The 21,363-nt window shown below is 41.3% G+C and overlaps 1 protein-coding gene across 2 annotated transcripts in view; it reads right to left on the bottom strand.

Moving 5' to 3' along the window:
- LOC114650755 (neuronal PAS domain-containing protein 2-like) overlaps window positions 1–21,363 on the bottom strand; it is a 285,173-nt gene that overhangs the window by 10,380 nt on the left and 253,430 nt on the right. For both annotated transcript variants that reach the window (XM_028800579.2, XM_051926184.1), the window contains exons 15-19: window positions 20,617–20,706; window positions 13,783–13,917; window positions 8,602–8,817; window positions 7,215–7,384; window positions 2,339–2,434 (exon numbers count right to left, since the gene is read on the bottom strand). In XM_028800579.2, coding sequence (XP_028656412.2) covers window positions 2,339–2,434; window positions 7,215–7,384; window positions 8,602–8,817; window positions 13,783–13,917; window positions 20,617–20,706 — 707 coding nt within the window. The remainder of the gene's footprint in view (window positions 1–2,338; window positions 2,435–7,214; window positions 7,385–8,601; window positions 8,818–13,782; window positions 13,918–20,616; window positions 20,707–21,363) is intronic.

Below are 21,363 nucleotides of genomic sequence, written 5' to 3'. Positions count from 1 at the left end.
TATAAATAAGTGCACAAAGCACCCTCCTCTCCACAATACTCAACAAATCCACAATAACACTAATCAATACAATCCTCCACTCTCCCAGATGCTTAGCCACCCTGCCTCCCAACTCAGCTCATCTTCTGGGATCTCCCATAGTCCTTTTATAGTCATTGACCCGGAAGTGTTTGTCCCTCAGTCCATGTGACTTTCTATCACTTCCGGGTCAGGTAAAACTTCTCCTTTACTTCATCACGGAAGCACATCATTTCTTCTGTCCATGTGACTGGGATGTACTTCCGGGGTGTAGGGAAAATAGTCCCTGGGCCTCCCTGCAGTGTCCCCTTGCGGCCCCTATGGTATCCAGCAGGGCTGTGAAGGAAAACTCCACTATCCATGATGCCCTGCTGGAATTCGGGGCACCTCCATGCTGCAAGGAGGGCTCCATCTGGCGGCCTGGGGGTATTGGCCGGGATGAATGGCCGGCCATATCTCACAATATATATACTAGGGGGCTTTGCCCCCTGCTCACTTTGCTCACCAACCCCTTCTTCCCTCCTCCCCCGCCAAGCACTACGCACTGTTGTGAAGAGGGGGGCTGAACGCACTTCCATTATCTCTAACCTGCTCTGCATGTGTATCACAGGACTTGCTTCCAAAGGTTGCAAGTATGATGTGACCTCTTGTTCAAAACATCACGTCTCGTCGCAGTCTTGTCCCAATGTTTTTTTTATAATAGATACATATATACATATAAAATCCTAAGCCTAAAAGTGCAACGTGATGTTTTTAATGTCACATTTTTTGTCATGCTTTAAATTGTGCTTATTTTAAAACCTACATATATATGTTTGGCATAATTGTTTTCAGAATTTATCGAACTTTAATGTGATGTTGTTAGATTTTCAGATTCTTATTCCATTTTTAAATTATAAACTAAAAAATATCAAGAACTCGCATCTCGCGAGACAGGACTTTGTGCAAAAAAGATTTAACCACGCCCGGGGCCGGAAGTAAAAGACAAAGAGTAGGACAGCTGCTGTACAGGCTTTTAAATGTTTGAAGCGCTGCACAAAATGCAGATCACGCAGCATGGCAGCAGCAGCAAGCCAGCAGCTGATTGAACAAAGAGGAGGTAAAAAAAGCTATTTGTTTCCAATTGTATCACTGTTTAAGAGCGGGTTTCGGAGGAGCGACCACATCTCCTTGGGGTGCGTTCAACCCCCCTCTTCACAACACAAAAGGCAGAGACACAAAGTGGCTGGTGAGCGAAGCGAGTAGGGCGGAACCCCCTAGTATATACATATATACATACATTTACAGTTCTATTTACAGTAATAAAGTGCACACACAAACCCACAGACTCCCCCAAAATCCACGCCTCTCTCACTCCAAATGCCTTGCTTCTTCAGGCCGCCTCCACTCCTGTCCTTCAAGCTTTGTCTTTCTCCTCACCTGACTCCAGCCCTGAATGAAGGGAGGTGGCCCCTTTTATTATCCCCTGGATGAAGGTCCAGGTGTGCTCCGGCAATCTTCCACCGACACGCCCCAGTGTGGCGGAAGTGCTGGCTGTATCCCCGGAAGCACTCCGGGTGTCCCTGCTCCTCTTCCCTCCAGCACTTCCTGGTGTGGCTGAAGTGCTGAGGTCCAGGGCTCTCCAGGCATTGGGGCGCCATCTGGCGGAGACCACGGGCTCCTCCAGGGTTGAGCTTCAAAGCTCTGTACCCATGGCCCCCACAGCAACCAGGGTGGTCGCCCCCTCGTAGTCTGGAGGAGGCGTGAGCCCTCTTCCGGTCCTCCTGGGCGTCCCGGCTGGGTTCCACCCCCAGCCGTGTGCCACAATATATATATATATATATATTTTTGCATATATCCATCTTTTATTATCCTTACGATATAAATAAATTCAATTACTTTGTTTATTGCAAAAACATGTTTGGGTTATTTGTTGACAATAAGTCTTATCGCCACATCTGGATCACAGTAGCAAGAGTTAAAAGTATTTAACATAGGCTTTCGCTGATTTATGAACATTGCCATAAATTGCAAAGATGACTTCATTCTTCTGGCATCATGACTGGAAAGTGAAACATACATCCTTCACTCAGACTACTTTTACATCATTGGTTCTAATGAGAAATTCGTAATTCTGACACTTTATTGCAACCTTTGTAATAAAATAAGCACTCCTTGAACATAGAAATTGACCAGTTAATAAGAACAGGGCTCTGTTTACATTTATATAACTGCATTCTTTAAATGTTTTCAAGACATTATACACTCAAACTCCAAGCGATGTACTAATTAAAGTTGATGAATATCTGCTCTAACATGATACATGCTTTTTCTAACTTACTTTGCTGCTTGGCCTGCTAGTCCCAGGTCCTGGAACTGTTGCCTTGCTGTACATGAGCCGGGCATCATTGGCTGAATGGGCTGGCTGAGAAGCATCCTGCAAGATCAACAGAAGCATCTTCTTATAGAGTCTACATTTAACCTATGCACATCACATCAGCATTTTAGGACAGAAAAAAAAAGAAAGAAAAACAGTCCAGGTACGAGTGTTAATGTACACAAAGTACAAAACCCAAAAAAATCAACTCTTAAACTGCAATAGCAATTGGCCCTTGGTCATGTGAACCTCAGTATTTAAACAGGCTTTCAAAAACCTCCCAGCTCACTGTCACTCACTCATAACTCTTTTCTACTTTCTTGTGTTTTCATTTTTCAACTGCTGCTTTATATTTTGACTACATCTTTGTATTGTCATTTTGTCGATATTGTTGCCAGTGTCACATTTTGATCTTTTTAACATAGTCTTGGTTTCTCTTTTATGTTAGTACTCATGCTTATTTGATTTATGTACTGACTGTGTCACCATTTCCTGCAATGCTGAATTCTTCTTTAATCAACACTTAAGTTAACAGCACCTTGGTAACAGAGTTATGCCAGGATGCTCAACTAAAGAGTAAGGGTGAATGATGGGTATTACTATGTAGTTTAAATGTGTTCTTTCACTTTGAAGGGGTTACCTGAAACAGGACCTTAACACAGGAGGAAAACAATCACACAGTAAGAAATGGGCTTTCATCTAGAAGTAGTAATATAGGTGGCACAGTAGAAGAAAATTAGCTAGGAGAACAAGGACAAAGGAAGTGGCCCATAAGGGCTGCAGTGGTGCCAGTCATGTATTTCCAAGCCTCTGGTGAGTGACTTGGAGTTTGTTACTGGAACTCTACTCCTGACTATGGAAATTAGGCAGAAGGGATCAGCTATCGTTTCCAGATGCTTTAAATCCCACATTGAAATTGTGACAGAATGTGTGACTGGTTGAAGGGACCCCAAATCTCTACAAAGGTCTCCATGGCCAAGGAAGTGACTCCACAAATGCAGATCAGGTCAAGTCAGGTTGAAGAGCATGCAGTGGTACAGCATGTTACCGCACCCACCACATGATGAAACATCTCGGGATCCTGGTTGGCAACCCCCAAGGAAGACACGCAGTCCAGTCCCACCCTCCAGAAATGATTATTAATCTGCCGCAGCCAGATGTTATGTGGGCATCCCCTTGGCCTGGTTCAGTTGCTCGTGTCCTCAACAATGAGGATCCTGTGATCCGGATCATCCTCTGGGAATCAAGCCACATTGTTGTAGTGCCGTAACTGACCCTCCCTCACAATGTAGGTAATGTGCCTCATTCGGGACTCCATGAGCATCTGCTTGTTCAACACAAAGTCAAACCAGGGGTACCTAAGGATTCTCCAAAGAGACACAGTATCAAAGGAGTCCAGTCTTTGTCTCAGGTCACTGGATAGCATCCATGACTTGCAACCATATAGCAAGACAACAAGCCCCAGGACTCTAATGACTTGAATCTTCATCCTTTTGCAAAGATATCAGAAGCGCTACACACCCCTTTCCAGCGACCTCATGACCCCCCTGCTCTCCCACTCTGTCTACTGACTTCATAGGAAGAGTCATCAGAGACATGAATGTCACTGCAGAGGTAAGTAAACCTCTCGACAAGGTCGATATTCTCTCTGCAGACAGACGCACTGCTGATGGGTGTGCCCAAAATGTCATTAAAGGCCTGGATCTTGGTTTTTATCCTGGACACTCGCAAGCCCAGACACTCACACTCCTCGCTCAGTCTCTCGAGAGCCCAGATCAGAGCCTCTATTGACTCCACAAAGATCACAGCATTGTCAGCACAGTCAAGATCAGTGAATCTTTCTTCACCAACAGATGCCCCACAGCTGTTAGACCCCAGGACCTTGCCCAACACCCAGTCCATGCAAACATTGAACAGAGTAGGAGCAAGAACACACCACTGATGAACACCAGAATCAACTGGAGAAAAACACAGAGGTTCTGCCTCCACTCTGCACAGCACTCACAATATGTTTGCAGGCCGGTAATGACATTTAGCAACTTTGGGAGGTTCCTGTGAAATCTCAGAATATCCCAAAGGGCAGCTTGATCAACTGGGCTGAACGGTTTACAAAAATTGACAATAGCTACGAGAAACTCTGCCGATATTCACGTTTGCGCTCCATGAGAACCCTCGGTGCCAGGATGCGGTCGATGGTAGACTTCTTAGGTGTAAAACCAGACTGTTCTGGTCACTGGAAGGTGAGCAAGTGATCACGGATCCTATTGAGGACGACCATAGCAAGGACCTTACCAGGCACCGAGAGCAGTGTTATCCCCCTGTAGTTGCTGCAATCCAGGCGATCACCCTTAACTTTCCAGATAAGGATGACAAGTCCCATTTTCCTGTCAGTTGGGATGAGGCCCATCTCCCAAATCGAAGAAAAGATTGCTTGCAATACAAAGAGGACAGCCTTACCACCAGCCTGGAGACGTTCACCTAGGCTACCACAGATCCTTGCAGCCTTCCCTACCCTCAGCTGGTTCACCACCTGTGCAATCACAGTGAGATTAGGTGGATCACACCTAATTGGAGGATCACCCTCAAGAACCATGGACACAGAGATGTCCAATGTCCTAGCCAGAGAATCAGCTTTAAACAGCTGCTCGAAGTCACAATTGCAGGGTCACAATTGCACTGGCATCCGTAAGAACCGTTCTATCACTCGCCATGACTGTGACTTTCTGAGGAACAGATTTGGATGTGCGTAATGTTTCAATTTCTCTGTAAGCAGGATGTGGGTCACTAGACCATAGATGGTGTGTCACTTGCTCACAGATTTCTTTAACAAACACCTCCTTATCTGCCCTCAGAACCCTACCAGCCATCCTTCTCAGTTCCCGGTACAGAAAGGAGTTGCCATTAAGCCGTGTGCTGTGACTCCTCTTGATAATATCCAGGGTGCCCTTCGAGATGAAACACCTCCTTCTGGGAACACCAGCAACATGACCCTAAGCAACCTTCAGGGTCTTGTCGCAGAAGGTCTCCCACATCACATTACAATCAGCAAGTCACACCCAAGTCTATAAGTTCCTCACGCAAACTGCATGCAAACTCATTAGAAACAGCCTGATCTTGGACTCTGGTCAGGTCCAGCCTCATTCTCCTAGTAGGTGGTAGCCTACTGGACCTAAGCTGGATCTTCAGAGTGGCAACAACCGGTCTATGGTCAGAATTCAAACTGGGCACTTCTGTAGACACTGCACTTCTGTAGATGACTCCAGAGTCTGCCCACGAGGATGTAATCGATCTACTTCACCGCACCACCAGTACTGCAATACCAAGTCCAATGATGAAGCTCAGAGCACTGGAACATAGAACAAGTCAAGGAACACTAAGACATTTTCACCAAGGTTGCCAAACCCGTGGGGACCGACATAATCCTTATAACCAGCCCTTTCAGTGCCAGTGGTCACATGCAGAGGAGTGTCTCCTCATGGGCACCCATCAACCACCAAACGAAGCTGTGAATAAAATGTCTCCCCCAGCAAGATATTGCTTTCTGTGGTTGGAGCATACACTGAGACAACAGTCAAGGCATCTAGAGAATGCCTTAATCCAAGTCTCATAATACCCTCATTGAAGGAGTGACATTGGACACCATCAGAAGGAGCTGATCCGCCACAGGAACAGCTACTACCTGAGCATTACAGCCATCAGAGTGACCAGACCAATAATAGGTGTACCCACGTGCACAGATCTGGCCAGTTACAGGTCTCCACGCCTCAGAGACTGCCACCACTGAAATTCAGAGTTTATGAAGCTCCTCTGACAGCAGAGGAAGATGATCATCATGCTGAAGAAACAAGACGTTTCATGCACCTACCTGGACGGGCCACCTCAAATTGGGACCCGAGTGCTGCCGTGCAGCGGGCGACATCTCGGCACCACACCAGTTCTGATCCCCAACAGGCCTGACCCCATTGGCTCTCTGATGGTTTTGAATCTCCTGGGGATGAGGCCACCTTTTTAGGTCTTAGGTGTTTTTGGAGTTTTTAGGTCTTTGGTGCATTTTTGGCACATTGTTGACAGAGAATTATATCACGTGAATGCTTGGCTGTTGAAAATTAGTTTGACCAAAAGCCTTATGAATGGGAATGTGATGCGAAACTATTATTATTTGATGTTGTTTGGCATATTCAAGCCACAATACATGTATGTTAAAGGCTAACTTACTATAACTTCTGACAAAGATTAACATCTAGGGATTTATTCTTTGTTTATTTTATTGGTGCTTTGCCGAGTGGCAGAAAAATAGGTAAAGGTCATGTCTGTGCTGAAAACGTTTCAAGAAGAACTGGCAACTGTTACACTAGAAAATTAAAGTCAATTGTAAAATTACATCATGTCAAAGTAGTACTAGGGTGTTGTACCGTGTTAGCCATTATGAATGTAGAGAAAAACCAAGTAAAATAACACCTTTTATTTGGCTAACTAAAAAGATTACAATATGCAAGCTTTCGAATATGCAAAGTTTGCATATTGTAATCTTTTTAGTTAGCCAAATAAAATTTGTCATCATGTCAAAGTATATTGGTAGAAAAGTCACACATAGGTCATACCATGGTGTGTGTGTATATATTTATGTATTTATTTATTTATCTACTTATTTATGTATTTATTTATTTAAAGAACTTCTGTAAAAAGCAAAATTTCACAGTGAAACACATAAATTCTATCTATCTATCTATCTATCTATCTATCTATCTATCTATCTATCTATCTATCTATCAAGAGACAACACATTTACCAAAATCTTGACATATTAACTACAGTTAAAAGACATTTCATGCATTGTTACCTAAGTTGTCGGTCATGAGTGAAGTCAGGTGCCAGATGACACTGATTGTTATCTCGAGATACTGGAATCGGTGGAGTAGCTGCTGAAGGCTGGGAAAGCATCATGGGATTGCTGTAGTGAGGGGTTAAGCTGCCCGAAGACTGGCTTGCACTCCGTACAGGGTTTTGTGTCTTAAGAAATGAAAAAGACAGGCAGAAAATTAATAATGTATATCTGCCATTCACATGTAAAGAAAATGTATGGTCTTATAGCTGTTTTAAATATAAAGACATAATTATAATTTTAAAAAGTCTTGATTTATTTTTTCTACCCATGCATGTGAATAAATTTAGACTCCAGAAGGATATGAAGAAAAAGAACTGAGATGAGCAATTTTATTCAGACAGAACACTTCTCATTGAAGTGTTAGGGCCAGAGATTTTTAGAATCATTTGGAAGCCGAGGTTTCATAACTAACAGTTTCTGAAAAAGTTGGGAACTTAAAAGGCAGAGAAGGACAAATTACCAGGGACAGCTCTTAGTTAATTGATTAGTGAAAAAGGTTAGTTGTTATATGTTAGGAAAACATAAAATGTACATTATCTGAGTTTTCAAAAACAGAATCAACCCATCTAAGTAAGGCCAGTATGTCTGTGCAAAAAGTCATGAAAAGCCAAAGTTGAAATGAACTACACATTGGCTGGGAGTGGACAGATAGCTAACTTATCATTTCCTAATATTAGTAACAAATACATTTGCAGAGTTTTATAGGTTCTGAGTGAGTTATACGTCAGGTGACCAACAATGACTGAGTCAGTGATTGAAAGTGTAATGAGCCATAGCATGGTAGCCTGTTGATTGTCCAGGTCAGCCTCTATTTTCAGGAATTAATCCAGTATGAACAAAATAGGGAACCATAAAAAGGATTCTAAAAAGCCACTCCCTGTAGCTTAAATCATATTTCATGGTTAGTTACCTCAGTTGCCTGTCATGAATAGGTTTGGGGCAAACATTCACTGCAGCAGTGGTAGTGCGGAATGGCTAAGGGAGATTTTCTTGTTGGTGACCTAAGACAGCAGCCCAGGTATGAGCTAGTGTAACAGCCAGGTCTAGTTCTGAACTTTCTTCCAGCATGAATGTCAAGATGCATACATTAAGAGAACATAAATAAATGACAAAACTTTGGTGAGTGTCTAATTTGTTAAGTATGGCTGTTCCCTTTTATTAAGGTTCTTGCAGATATGGTTTATTCTTTTAACTTAAAGACCAAAGTAGTATACAGTACGGCCACTGAAATCCTTATTGCAACTTTGACCTTGTGGTTTTTATATTTAAGGGAGGTCAAGCAGAAACTGTACATGAACTTGATGGAAGTGCTCAAAATACAGAAGACAAATGTTTCAAATACTTGGCTGGATATGACAGTGGGATCCCTCAGGCCTTGCTGTGATGATGATAGGTGCTGGCTTGTTATCTGCGATGGTGCCATCTGACCCTGCAGCGGTGATGTGCCATGAACCTGTAGAGCAACAAGCCCTGTCCTTGGCTGCGACTGCTGTTGGGGGGTGAGCTGCGGCTGCTGCTGCTGGAGGCTGTTAAAACTCGCTGCCGGCTGCAGGAACATCTTGGGAAGGGGAAAGAAAAACAAAACTGCATGTTAGCACTGCTTTACAGTCTCTTATGTGTAGGTGTGAAATATGTGTCTTGGTCAGACTCACACTTCGGAGGTCTTTAGGTCTGCTGTTGTAGTCATTACTATACAGAACGCAATAGAAGCCAGAAAGAACTATATCCAGGAGTTTGTCCCAAATATCTATATAAAATTCCTTATAATGCAAATGTGTGCTTCAAAAACTGTATATAAATTAAACAACCTTACTTTCATAAAATGTCTTTTTATACAGAACACCATCCATAGGTGCTTCACACAGGCAGACCCACAGTGCACCTGTTTCCATAGATATGACATCAGGTTAAGAGATCAGCACTTCTGACAACCTGAGTCACCGGTGCAGACTGAACCAGCAACTTTCTTCTACCAAACAGGTACATAAACATTCAAGTCTAGTTTAGTTTTAGTGCTAGAATAAATATTGGCTCTATAAAGCACTTTGTAATCATGTGCACGCTTAACGAGACATTCATTGAATCCACTTAATGCAATTTTAGGGTTGCTGGGGTCAAAGTCTATCCCTGCAGTACTAAGCCAGTCCATCTCAGGGAACACTCATGCGTACCCACACTCTGCCAGCTTAGAACTGCCAATTAGCCTGACACTCATGGCTTTGGGATGTGACAGGATAAGCCATTCAGACATGGGAAGAACATGCAGATTTTACATAGATAGTAACTGGGTCAAGATTTTTATTCAGTGTGCTGGAGCTGTGTGGCGGCAGCAATGCCAACCGCTGTGCCACTGTTATGCTATGCAGTAAGTAAAAATAAATGATTACATTGTGATATCAGTACACCAAAACCTTAAAAAACCCTTTAAAGCTGGAACTAAAAATATGCATTTCTCACTGCAAAAAAAAAAAAACCCACTATAAACAGACACTATATTTCATTGCTTAACAATAAAAGTCTTCTTTCTTGTCATAATTCCTTTCTGAAAAAATAAATAAATAATAATCATTCAAAAAAATCTAGTGGATTGTAAATAATTCTGTTTGTACGGGACTTGTATATTAAAACTTAAAGGACAGACTAGGAATAACAGTCTCTTATATCTAATAAGAAACAGAATGCTGGCCTTCACATAATTACTGTAAATCTCGTCTTTATATATAATACGCTACCGTGGCTGTCCATTTGTCTGTCCAGGATTTTATATCACCTGTAACTCTCAAATTGTTTGACCTATTGACCTGAAATTTGGTACACATATACTACGTGACATCTACTATCCGCTTTCGGGGTGATGATTGATCTCCAAGGTTATTCTTTTTTAATTTTTATTTTATTTTATTATAGAATCAGCTTTCGGCAGCGGCCATGAGGCGTATGCATACAGGTGCCGTTCTCATTCCTACCAGCTTCGCCGTCACTTCCCCTACCTCTTCATATCTTAAATCATTCTTTGGTAGATTGAACACTTAAGTGCCAGCTTAAGTGAAAAATTAAAGAAAACATGCTAAGTAATTGCAACACAAACACTGACTTGATCAGTTTTAATGTGAAAAGATGCTGACGAAAGAAGAGAAGTGGGCCGCTAGGGTGGAGAAAAGAAGAGCTGCTCAGGAAGCAGCAAGCACATCAACCTCTGAGCAAACGAATGGGAAACGTACAGAGAAAGAAAGAGTATGAACACTAGGAACGCTCAAGTCAAGTGTATTGCAGTGTGCCTTTACTCTTATAGTAGACAATTGGCAAACAGTAAAACCAGTTTGTCCACTTTTGCACAAATGTTGCAAAGTTTTTCTTCACACAGACACATGGAATAAATTACCAAGTAGTGTGGTAGAAAGTAGGATTTGGAGGACCCTTCAATCTTGACTTGATGTTATTTTGGACGATCTAGGCGAACAGGATGGACAAGCTTCTTGGGCCAAATGTTCTTGTCCCAATGGCTCTGATGTTATACTAATTTAGAGTCCTGGGGGGTATTTTTCATACGTCGCTTAAATCATCCGAGATCAGGTGCATCATCTTGGATAAGTTAATGCCGGTGAAACTCATCCAGATAAGTCGGTTTTTCAAACGCAGCTGTGCATTAGATTAGTCTAGCTGGATCTAATCATCCGAGATGAATGCGCGCGCCCGCGCTGAGTGAAAAGCCCATATATATTGAGTCTAGAAAACATGATCAGCAAGTCTTTGATAGGCTGTAACAAAATGACGAAAGAACGGGCGCATTTTTTTTTCACACGCGCGGTGCAAGACCTTTTATTCAAAGGACATGAAGAATTTCAAGATTTAATATGCACAAGGGGTAACACTGCAAAAGCAGCCCAGACCAGAAAAGACGACTGGCAAAAAGTGGCCGACAAATTAAACGCTAAGTAGTGTGCATTGTACTTACTGAAAGCAGCGTTTCATTTCCTATGTGTCAGATTAATTATTATTTAATATGTCATAATTCCAGATCAAACGTGAGCACAAGGAGAACATGGGAACAGGTTAAAGTGAAGTACAAGAATATACTTCAAACTGGTAAATATTGGTATATAACTATTTAAAGAATTGTTGACATAATCATATATAATATAAAAAACATTAATTTTAAAGCTAATAAGAAGGCAGACAAGCAAAAAACAGGTGGAGGTCCACGTGGTCCAGACCTAACCCCTGCAGAAGAGTTGGCTCTCCAGCAAAATGCCCATCGCCCTGTTTCTGAGGGCATTCCAGGGGGAAGCTCCTCCTCAGAACCAGTGGCAGGATGCAGTGGTCACTTCATTTCAGGTAAAGGATGGTCATTGCATATATTTGTCCTCCATGTGTGCCATAGGTATGTTCCATATAGCCCTCTATTTTGTTGGGTCAGTTGCAGGGAATGTCATATCCCTTGAACCTGTGTCTGACCAACGAGATATTGACGAAGGTCAAATATCTGATGAAGACACTGTGTCTGATTATTCATCAGGAGGAGAGGTACATTTTCCAAATAAATGTTTGATCAAACTCCACTCTGATCAGTCCCATTTGCCCCAATCACATTTGGAAATCCTGGTAATGAGAATGTTAGGCTGATTGAGATTCTTCATGGAACTGTGGGTGTTTTTGCCTGTATATTCCCCATACCTGCAATGGCATGAAACACCTCTTTTATTGTCTGCACACGCAGGTGTCCAGGAAACACTATGAAAACCCGAAGGAAATATTTCAGAGTCAAACAGACTTTACGAATTGCCTGGCAAACTGCACTTTTAGTTAGATTTTCCACATCGCCTACAATATATAAAAAAGTAACGCTTGCAAAAAACCTCAAAGCAATCCATATTGTCTGTGTGGTTGTGAGAGCCCAACTTCGCTGAGTTTGACTTCGAATATACAGTGCTAATAAATCTTTGAGGTACAATATTCCCCCTCGGCTAAAGCAGTATCTTTCGAAAAGAATTTCCTCCAGGAGCAATAAAGGATCTTGCCGATCGCGCAGAACCCTCTCTATATGAAATTCTCTTCGTATAATTTGCGCACCGATATCAATTGGTCGCTCATTCATGAACAGCGAAGCCCTGACTGGATGACTTCCACGCACCATCACTGATTACGTGTGTAAACTAATCCTTGTTTACGTAGAACAAACCTGCTCCGAGCAGGTTTGAGGACTAGGATGTGTTGCTATGACAACACTTCCAGCAAGAGTTTAGAAAAACTGACAGATCCAGGATCAGGCCAAATCGTCAACAATTACATCGACTAAACGACTAATCCATGTACGAAAAATACCCCCCTGGAGTACTACTGTGGCTGCAGGTTTCAATTCTAACCCTTTTCTTAATTAATGACCAGTATTTGCTGCTAATTAATTCTTTTGCCTTAATTTTAATTAACTTCCTAATTAAGACACAGACCCCTTAATTATTTCTTTATCCTTAATTAGCAGCCAAACATTAATGAGACATATTGTCTATCATGCAATATCTGAAAAGGTAGAAGGTGAAGTAATGTTGATCTGCTTGGGTCTGCAAAACATTTTGATGGTGTTCGTAAAAAAATGCAAATTAACTGTTTTGGAAATGTCTGCTGTGATATAATGAGAGCACCAAGAAACCATAGAATTAAATAACTGGTTTAATTAACTTGAATCATCTTCTAATTAGGGAACTGGTTGGAGAAGAATTGGTTTTGAGTTTGAGACCTCGACTTTGTTGGCCAGCAGCTGGTTTACTTCACACCTCATTTCTGTTTAGGTGCTGTTTAAAGAAAAACAGAAGCAATTCAAAGGACTTCTTCTTTCGGCTGCTCCCGTTAGGGGTTGCCACAGCAGATCACCTTCTTCCATATCTTTCATTATCTTTTATTAAAAAAAAAAAGTAAACTAAAATTAAGGGAAAAGAGGCTAATTAGCAGCAAAAACTAGTCCCTAATTCAGAAAAGGGTTAGAAACCTGCAACCACAGCAGAGCCTGAGAACTGGAGTTGAAGACCCCCATACTAACTTCATGTGTTATTTTCACTACTGTTTTAAAAGTGATAGCCCTGGCTCTCCTCAAATAGGCACATTAGCAACCTTACATAGGCAGCCCAGTTATCGCAGACCCCTTGTCATGCATGTAACTATGCCTTGGGATCTCAATGTTCCCCTTCCTCATGAACTGATTTCCAAATGAGGTACTTGTGTACTAAACGGATGGCTAATACCCTTTTCTATTATCGTGACACAAATCGGATTTTCGTTTTTTAAGATTAGGCACCCAAAAGGGACATTAACATTAGGGACCTATAGACAACTATGCTCCACCCCCACTAAAAAATAAATTAATGAAGCAACTGGGGTGGTGGCCCCACCGATTTGCGTGACGATAATAGTGCCGCCTGTTTAGTACACAAGTACCCCAAATTATAACTAGAAACAACTTTTGAACTTTTCTGTAAACACTCCTCCATGTAAACCCAGAAGATGTCTGCCTGCCCAACATGCTTCCCACCTGTATATTAGAGTCATTGATGATACAAAGCTGCTCCTGAATTTTATTCAGCTCATCTTGTTGCCATCGGATGTTGGCCTGTAGGATGCGAGTTCTTTGTTCAAGCTGTTCTTTGATACCTTGGATCATACCAAACTAGAAAAGGAAAGAGATTTTTAAAATCATGTCTTTCAAAGTTTAAATTGTAACAGGATAGAACACTTAAAACAAAGCAGTAGGCTGCTCTTGGCACTGGATTTAATGTTGATTTGTGCAGAGTTGTGCACAGATAAGTTTGAACAATGCCATGTATTTTCAAAATTGAAAAAAAAAATACAACTTTATTTTGTTAAGTGCCTTCCTCTAATGAGCACTATCCCAAGATGCTTTGCAAAAGTTGTAGTCTAATTTGTACAATTGGCGGATAGGCTGATTAAGCGACTGGCCTGGCTGGTAAAGCATTCTAGGAATGTCGATGTCAAAGCCACTAGGCCGTACTGCCTGCTACACCATGTGCGTACATTTGCTCAAGTTTTTGAGACATTAACTGAATTTTTCAGTTTAAGGAATATACCTCTGTCTATGCAAGGCTATGTCCCTAATGTGGGTGGCACCATGGTGCAGCTAACAGCATTGCTGCATTGCATCACCTGCACCTCTTCCTCTGTTCTTGGCTTGGGGGTCTTTTGTGCAAGTTTGCAGGCTCTCTCCATTTTCATGTAGGATTGCTCTGAGGACCTGGGCTTCTTTCCTCAGATGTCAGGTTCATTCCAGTGGAAAGAGCTGGCTCCTGCTTTGTGGCCGATGCTGCCAGGGTTGGCTATAGCTGCCCACAACTCTACAATTGGGTTAAGTGTGTCCAGGAAATTGATGTATGGACAGATTTATTATCCTAATAATAGTTTACTGTACAGTATTAATAATTAGTAGTGATTATTGAACCCCACTGAATTTGGTTTGGTTTGGTCAATTTGCAGAAGGGTACAGGAACTTCGCCAAAATCAGTGAAAGGCATTGAAGTCAATGGGAAAGGAGAAGTTAACTAGTTTGAAGTGGATTATAATGGTGCAGTGGTCTTTTAAGTGTCCTTGATGGTTAGGGAAGCATCTGCCAGCTATGCTGGACTGATTATTGTGGACAGAAATGTGACCTGAGCTGTGAGGCAGCAGTGCCTCTATGAGATTTAATAATACACAAAGTCCACAATACTCTAAGTCCTTTATCTCTTTCTGCATCTCCTGAGTTCCTATCACTACAACTGACAACCACAGAGCCTCTGAAGCTTGGGAACAATGTTATATTCTTGGGAGGCTGTCCCTGTCACTGCCCAATCTGTGCCACATTAGTGAGGAGCATAGCATGCCTAATCCAGAAATAAAGACACAGCACACAATAATGTTGTAATGGCCAGCTAATGTACCCCTTGAATAAAAATAATGCAAGTTGTTTCTTTCTTTTTTTTTTCAAACACTGGCTGCAAATCCAGTACCTGAGTACCAATCGGGTAGTGACATCGCACGTGCGTCTATACACCATAAATTATTAATTCATGCACAAAGTAGATCAGACTGTGGCGTAAAGTGTGAGGTGGAGTATGCTTACAGTACACAGTTCTGCGCATGTGCAATACAAAACAGGTAGGTCATGCAGATCGAGTAGTGACACCCCCATCAGACAGCTCTGTACTGTCACGCTGGCCTTGTAAAGCATCATGGGGGGCTGGGCAGAAAAAGTTCAGCTAAGTTGGTAGCATGGTGAAATTTTGGGGAACCCAGCAATTTCATTGTGATGAAAAACACTTTGGCACATTTCATCGATCATAATTAACAATTACTAATACTGAGTATGCACCATGTTAGAGCTTTGAAGTTTTGTCAATTATTACAGATACACAAATCAAAGATTTAAAATGATTCATTCAGCTAACACTTTTTCATAAGAGCACAGTATCATCATTTCTTCATTAGTATATATGGAGTGCTGACAGGTTAACAGATTTGCTCAGGGTCACATCATCAGTCAATGATGGCAACTGACAGGCATGTCCTTTATAAATTCATTGCCTTAGCCATAAAGTTATAATACGGGTTTATTCGGAGAACATTTTACTCATTAAAAAAATAGTGAAAAGATCGAGGATTTGCTTCAATGTGTACAAATATACCAAAGATCTGTCCACCCATAAATGTCAGTATCCTGTATCCATCCGTCATTACTGAGGCATGTAGCTGTCTTCACATTGATGACTACACTGCCACAGTAAGATGTCGCCATGAAGTGTGGCGCTCACTTGTAAAGGCAGTCATTGGAGTTTACTGACATGAACTTGCTGTGAACTCATTAACTGCACCTACCTGCTGTCGATTCTGTCACATAATAAAATCCTTTCAGAATGTTTCAGGTAATTATAGGTAAAAATAAAAAGAAGACTGAAAGTATGTGTCCCAGAGAGACCTCCTAAAGCCTGTTTGGCTATTATTTGAAAGGGGCTTGTGGACTGTAGCCGCAGGTGACATATAAATGAAATAGCTGACTGCCAGCTAACTGACAGACGGACAGACTCCCACAGTTAGCTATCTTGCTCACTAGTGTCAGTGTAGACTAGCAAGTCTGAGCTCACTGAAACCTTTGGAGATTGTAGCATTCGGCAAATTAAGAGTAACCATTTCATTCCTTACTATTTATTTAATTTTTTATCTTAAAATGTCCTGTTATCTTCTATAAATTAAACTGTACTGTTGACTCTTTTCAGCTTGTTACTGTCTCTGAAACTGGAACTTCACGTGCATATATGGATTTGCTGCATGGCTGACAAATTTGTTAGTAGGGGTTTGTGTGTCATACATGTCTGACGTCAAGTAGAGTTATGCTCCTGTCCTTTTACTGGCTTTAGTATTCTACCAAGCCTTTTGTCTGGATTGCTATTTCTAGGATGCCATGGTGACTATGTGTGTGTGTGTGTGTGTGTGTGTATTTGTCCTGAAATGGACTGGCACCTTGGCCAGGGTTTGTTCCTGCCTTGTGTCTTATGCTAGCTGGGATAGCCTCCAGCTGTCCCCTCCCCCCACTATATTCACCACTAAGTGGGTTAGAAAATGATTGACTAACTAGAGATAGTATAGATAAATGCCACCAGATAGCAGTGCAACATGAGTTGTGAACACTCATCTTCAATTTAACTCTACCACAATTATCATTGGTTTAACTGCCAGTTTTCTGCTTTGTCCTGGTTAGCTGGATGCCCCCTATATCTTTTTTTTCTCCACTTTCTGAGATCCTCGGCATCTTTTGTCATAAGACCCATGTTTTTCATATTATCTAACAACATCTCCAACTACATCTTCTTTGGCCTCCCTCTTGGCCACATTCCCACCTCCACTATTCTTGGTGCACCTCTTCACCCAATCATCATCTGTCTTTTTCTCCACATGCCCAAACCTCTTTAGTCTGTTTCTCCTCAGCACAACACCCATCTCTTCCACACTAAGTCTATCTCTAAATTCAGCCTTCATCTTCCTCTCACTCTGTGACATTCCACACATCCATCTGATCATTCTCATCTCTGTTCTTTGTAGCTTTGCTTTATGTTCTGCTTTCAATGGCCATGTCTCATTCCCTCAGAGCACACTACTCCTCGCATAGTATTCATACATTTTATAATTAAATTTAAGAGAGCCTCCTGTAGAAGTCAGAATGGGGAACAGCTCACAGCATTTCTTCTATGCACCTTTCACTCTGGCTATTATCACTGCTGTGCCTGCACCTCCATCTGCAGTCAACATGTCACCTTATGTAGGCAGCAATAAGGATTCAGGATTTTCAGTGCAAGATATTACAGTATTGCATTATATCTCTCTCTATATAAAATCCAATGTCTGTCTGTCTGTCTCTGTGTCTGTCTGTCTGCTTTTCATGAGAGAACTACTTAACGGATTTAGATCAGGTTTTTTTCTATGATTTGCTTGAACATTCTGGTTGATTTTGCAACTTCTTTCATCTCGCTAAGTATCATGGTTCACTTGCAATACCTACTTATTTGCACGATTTCGACAGAGACGCTGCGGACCGAGAGGAGGGGGGGGGCCCGGGCCCTCCTCACTCACGCGCCAGCCTCAGAGCGAACACCTTACCTCCGCTTAACTAGCGAACGAGAAAAATACTTAACGGATTTAAATCAGGTTTTTTTCTATAATTTGCTTGAACATTCCGGTTGATTTTGCGACTTCTCTCATCAGGCTATGAATCACAGTTTGCTTGCAGGAGCGATATATTCGCACTAGTCCAAGACAGAGGCTGCAGGCCGATGGGAAGGGGAAGCGTGATCACTCACACGCCAGCCTCCGTTCGAGTCAGTGTACCTCTGTGTTTTGGAGTGTACCTTGCCTCTGCTTAGCTAGCGATACCTGTTTGCTTATTGATTTTTAAAGTTTGTCCTGTTTCACTACTATGTGGATGGAGCCCCAGGGGACAGCTAGTATACTATATATGCCATTTCTGATTAGAATAAATATTATTATCGTTATGTTATAATGCTTGCTTTTCCTTTTTGCTATGCATTGCTTGCCTTTGTTTTCATTCCTATGCTGTATAATCTCATTGGAAAACATTTCTTGGGCTCTGCTGGGGAAAGACTGAGAAAATTTTTTGTTTCACAGAGAATTATAGAAAAAAGTGGGTCAAAACGTCTAGATGGACACTAAGTGGTTTATTGTATCAAAACAATATTATCCTAAAGTTACAAGAAGTGTTGACATAATCCAGAATGCTGAGACCCCATCACTGGTGGACTGTGGACATGCTAGATTACCACAGTTGCTTATTTGCTCAATCCTGGAACTTTTGAATTGCTGCCCTCTGTAACCATCCATGTCCTAAATTCTGCACACTCAAACAACATCTGGAGAAGAACTGAGAGAACCTCACCTGACTGCTGCATACATCTCTGACAACGTTTATGTTGAGTCTGTTGGTGGATATGTATGCTTTAAAAGTTAGTCCCACTTGCCCTTCACAACTGATGAAACAAAAACTTTATGTACGTTTATTACCTATGTTTCATTACATTTACTTCTCTCACTCTTCTTCTTCAACATCCAGGCCTTCATTATTGGGACATCCTTCCACTTACTTTTCTTCCAGCCTCTGACTAAGAAATTTCTTGCAACCAAGTAACGTTGTGATACACAACCTTCTCCAGAGATCACCTTCATATTTTTCATTGTGCCCCATCAACGTTTCTCACCAACAAGTAGTCTATTGTGCGCCTTATACTACCAGATTCATATGTCACCTACTTTTTTCCTCTTCTTAAACATGCTGTTATGTGCAAAGATTTCCATCACATCATCAAACTCCAGAATCCTCTCATTTTCAGCATTCCTAGCAACAAAGCCAAAGCTTAACTGTGACATTTTGTAGAACATGGAGACCTGAATACTAATGAATGTTTCATGGTGAGTGAATAGTCACCTAATCTATGCAAGGATCCTAAGGCAGTGTCATTAGGTCTCATAGTTTTAAAGTCCTCTTTATTTTAATATTCTTGTGTATCCTCTTTCTATCTCCTACATCCTTGTATCATGAAAAAGAAATCACAAAGAAGAGCAAACGTTTTATCCTCAACGACTGGTCAAATGAGACTAAGTCAGGTTAATGTTGGGCAATTTAAAGTCATCTTTGGGTAATAACAGGAAGAGCCGAGAATTGCTTAATGGAGAGGAAGCTTGGAGAAAACCTTAGCTATCATCTAGCAAACAGACTTGTTCCATCCCTGGTTTGGACCCACATCTCCCTCTGTGGGGGCAGATGTCATATTTCTGAAAGGGGACTGAAGTACCTAAGTTAGTGGTTTCCTGGTGAAAAGACAAAAGACAAAGACACTTTCCCTAATGGGTAAGAATGACTAATCAACTAGGCAAAACAAAACTAAGTAATGGCAATGTAAGGACCAAAGTCCCATCTGTCCATCCATTGTCTAATTCTTATTTTTTTCTAATACAGGAGGCAAGAACATTAAAAGCAAACTAGAAAAAATTGTGGGTAAGACAGCAGCACATCTTGTACATCTCACTCATACTAGGCCAGTTGCATGTTGTCAATCAGCCTGTATCTGGATGGACCCCAAACAAATACAGGGTGAACATTCAGTCTCAAAGCAGAAGGATGAACAAAGTTAACAGTTTATGGATGTGGGATGCAATTGGAGCTACACATATGCTTACAGAAAACACAAATTCTATTCTGAATTCTCTGTAGGAAATTCAGTATCCTTTTCAGTCTTCTGTATTTGGTGTGGCAGTAGATGGTACCATTGGGATTCCAACAGAAATATTTTACTAAAGGGTGTGATTTATACTCAAGGCCTAAGGCAAGCACTTAATTTAATATAAATAAAAATATTAGACCTAAGTCATTTTCAGTAGCAAACTAATGTAACCAACCTGATTATGTAGTGTATTGTGTCAAGGAGGCAACCACATCTGGAGGCACAGACACATGCAGACAAAGGATCCAAGACACATCCAACAAAGGCTGTTGTGCAAAGTGTTTTACTCAAACCATAAGCGAGAGCAGTGTGAAAAGAATAGATGAAGTGCTCCATGACAGCCATCTTCCTCTCCACCTAAGCTGACCTCAGCATATTAGGCTCGCATTAACTTATTCCCCTCATAAAATGACAGAAAAGTTAATGAGGCAGGAGGCAAAACAACAGGGTCACACAACTCGCAGCACACTGCTGTTTGCCTATCTCGGTTAATCCTTTCTCTTTATGCAGGTGCACAAGCCTAAACCACCTGACTCCCACTGGCATTTAGGAATTAATGGCCACTTTGGTTACCCTTTCATGGTCCTTACCTGAGCGATCTGCATGGGCTGACTTGGTATAGGCTGTTGACTCACCAACTGCTGGGCAATCAGGTCTAATGCTGGTGCTGCTACAGTTACCTATCAAAAAAAACAGTTACATTCAACTATGAATGAAGGCCGGGTGGTTTTGGAAACTTTGAACACTAATATTTTAAGTAAATTACAAAGTTATAAGATGCAGAGTGAACAACACAAAATATATGTGTAGGATTTTCTGCAGTGTTACCACGGCACTCTTTTATGATGATATTTTTACAAATGCACAGAAAGCTGTCTGCAGCGACTTGGTGCATGTTCTGTATGAACAGAGCATAAATATCAAATTTCAACAATCCACTTAAAGTAATGAGCATCCAAAATCTTTTGGAAGTTTAATCCAAAGATCATTTTATGTGAGTACAGTATAAAGTTAAGACATAGTTTTATTTACAGAATTTTATTTACCCAAATAGGTAAGCTGAGAACCAGCTGTCATTAACAATGTCAACCCAGTGAAAAAGGTCAGTGCAAAAAGAAAAGAAATTCTCATTTTATAACCATAGTAATATTGATTATAAATGTTATATCAATACTTATAAATATGTATTCCTTCATTTTGAATAGCTGTTTATTCCAGTATACAGTACTGTGTACTAGAGCCCATCCTTTAGTTGTAATCTCTATATATATATAAAAAATCTGTCTGTCTGTCTGTCCGCTTTTCACGAGAGAACTACTTAACAGATTTAGATCAGG

This window comes from Erpetoichthys calabaricus, chromosome 4, assembly GCF_900747795.2.
Source record: "Erpetoichthys calabaricus chromosome 4, fErpCal1.3, whole genome shotgun sequence".
Classification (NCBI taxonomy): Eukaryota; Metazoa; Chordata; class Cladistia; order Polypteriformes; family Polypteridae; genus Erpetoichthys; species Erpetoichthys calabaricus.
The sequence above is the reverse complement of the archived record's forward strand: the minus strand, read 5'-3'. Positions and strand labels throughout refer to the sequence as shown.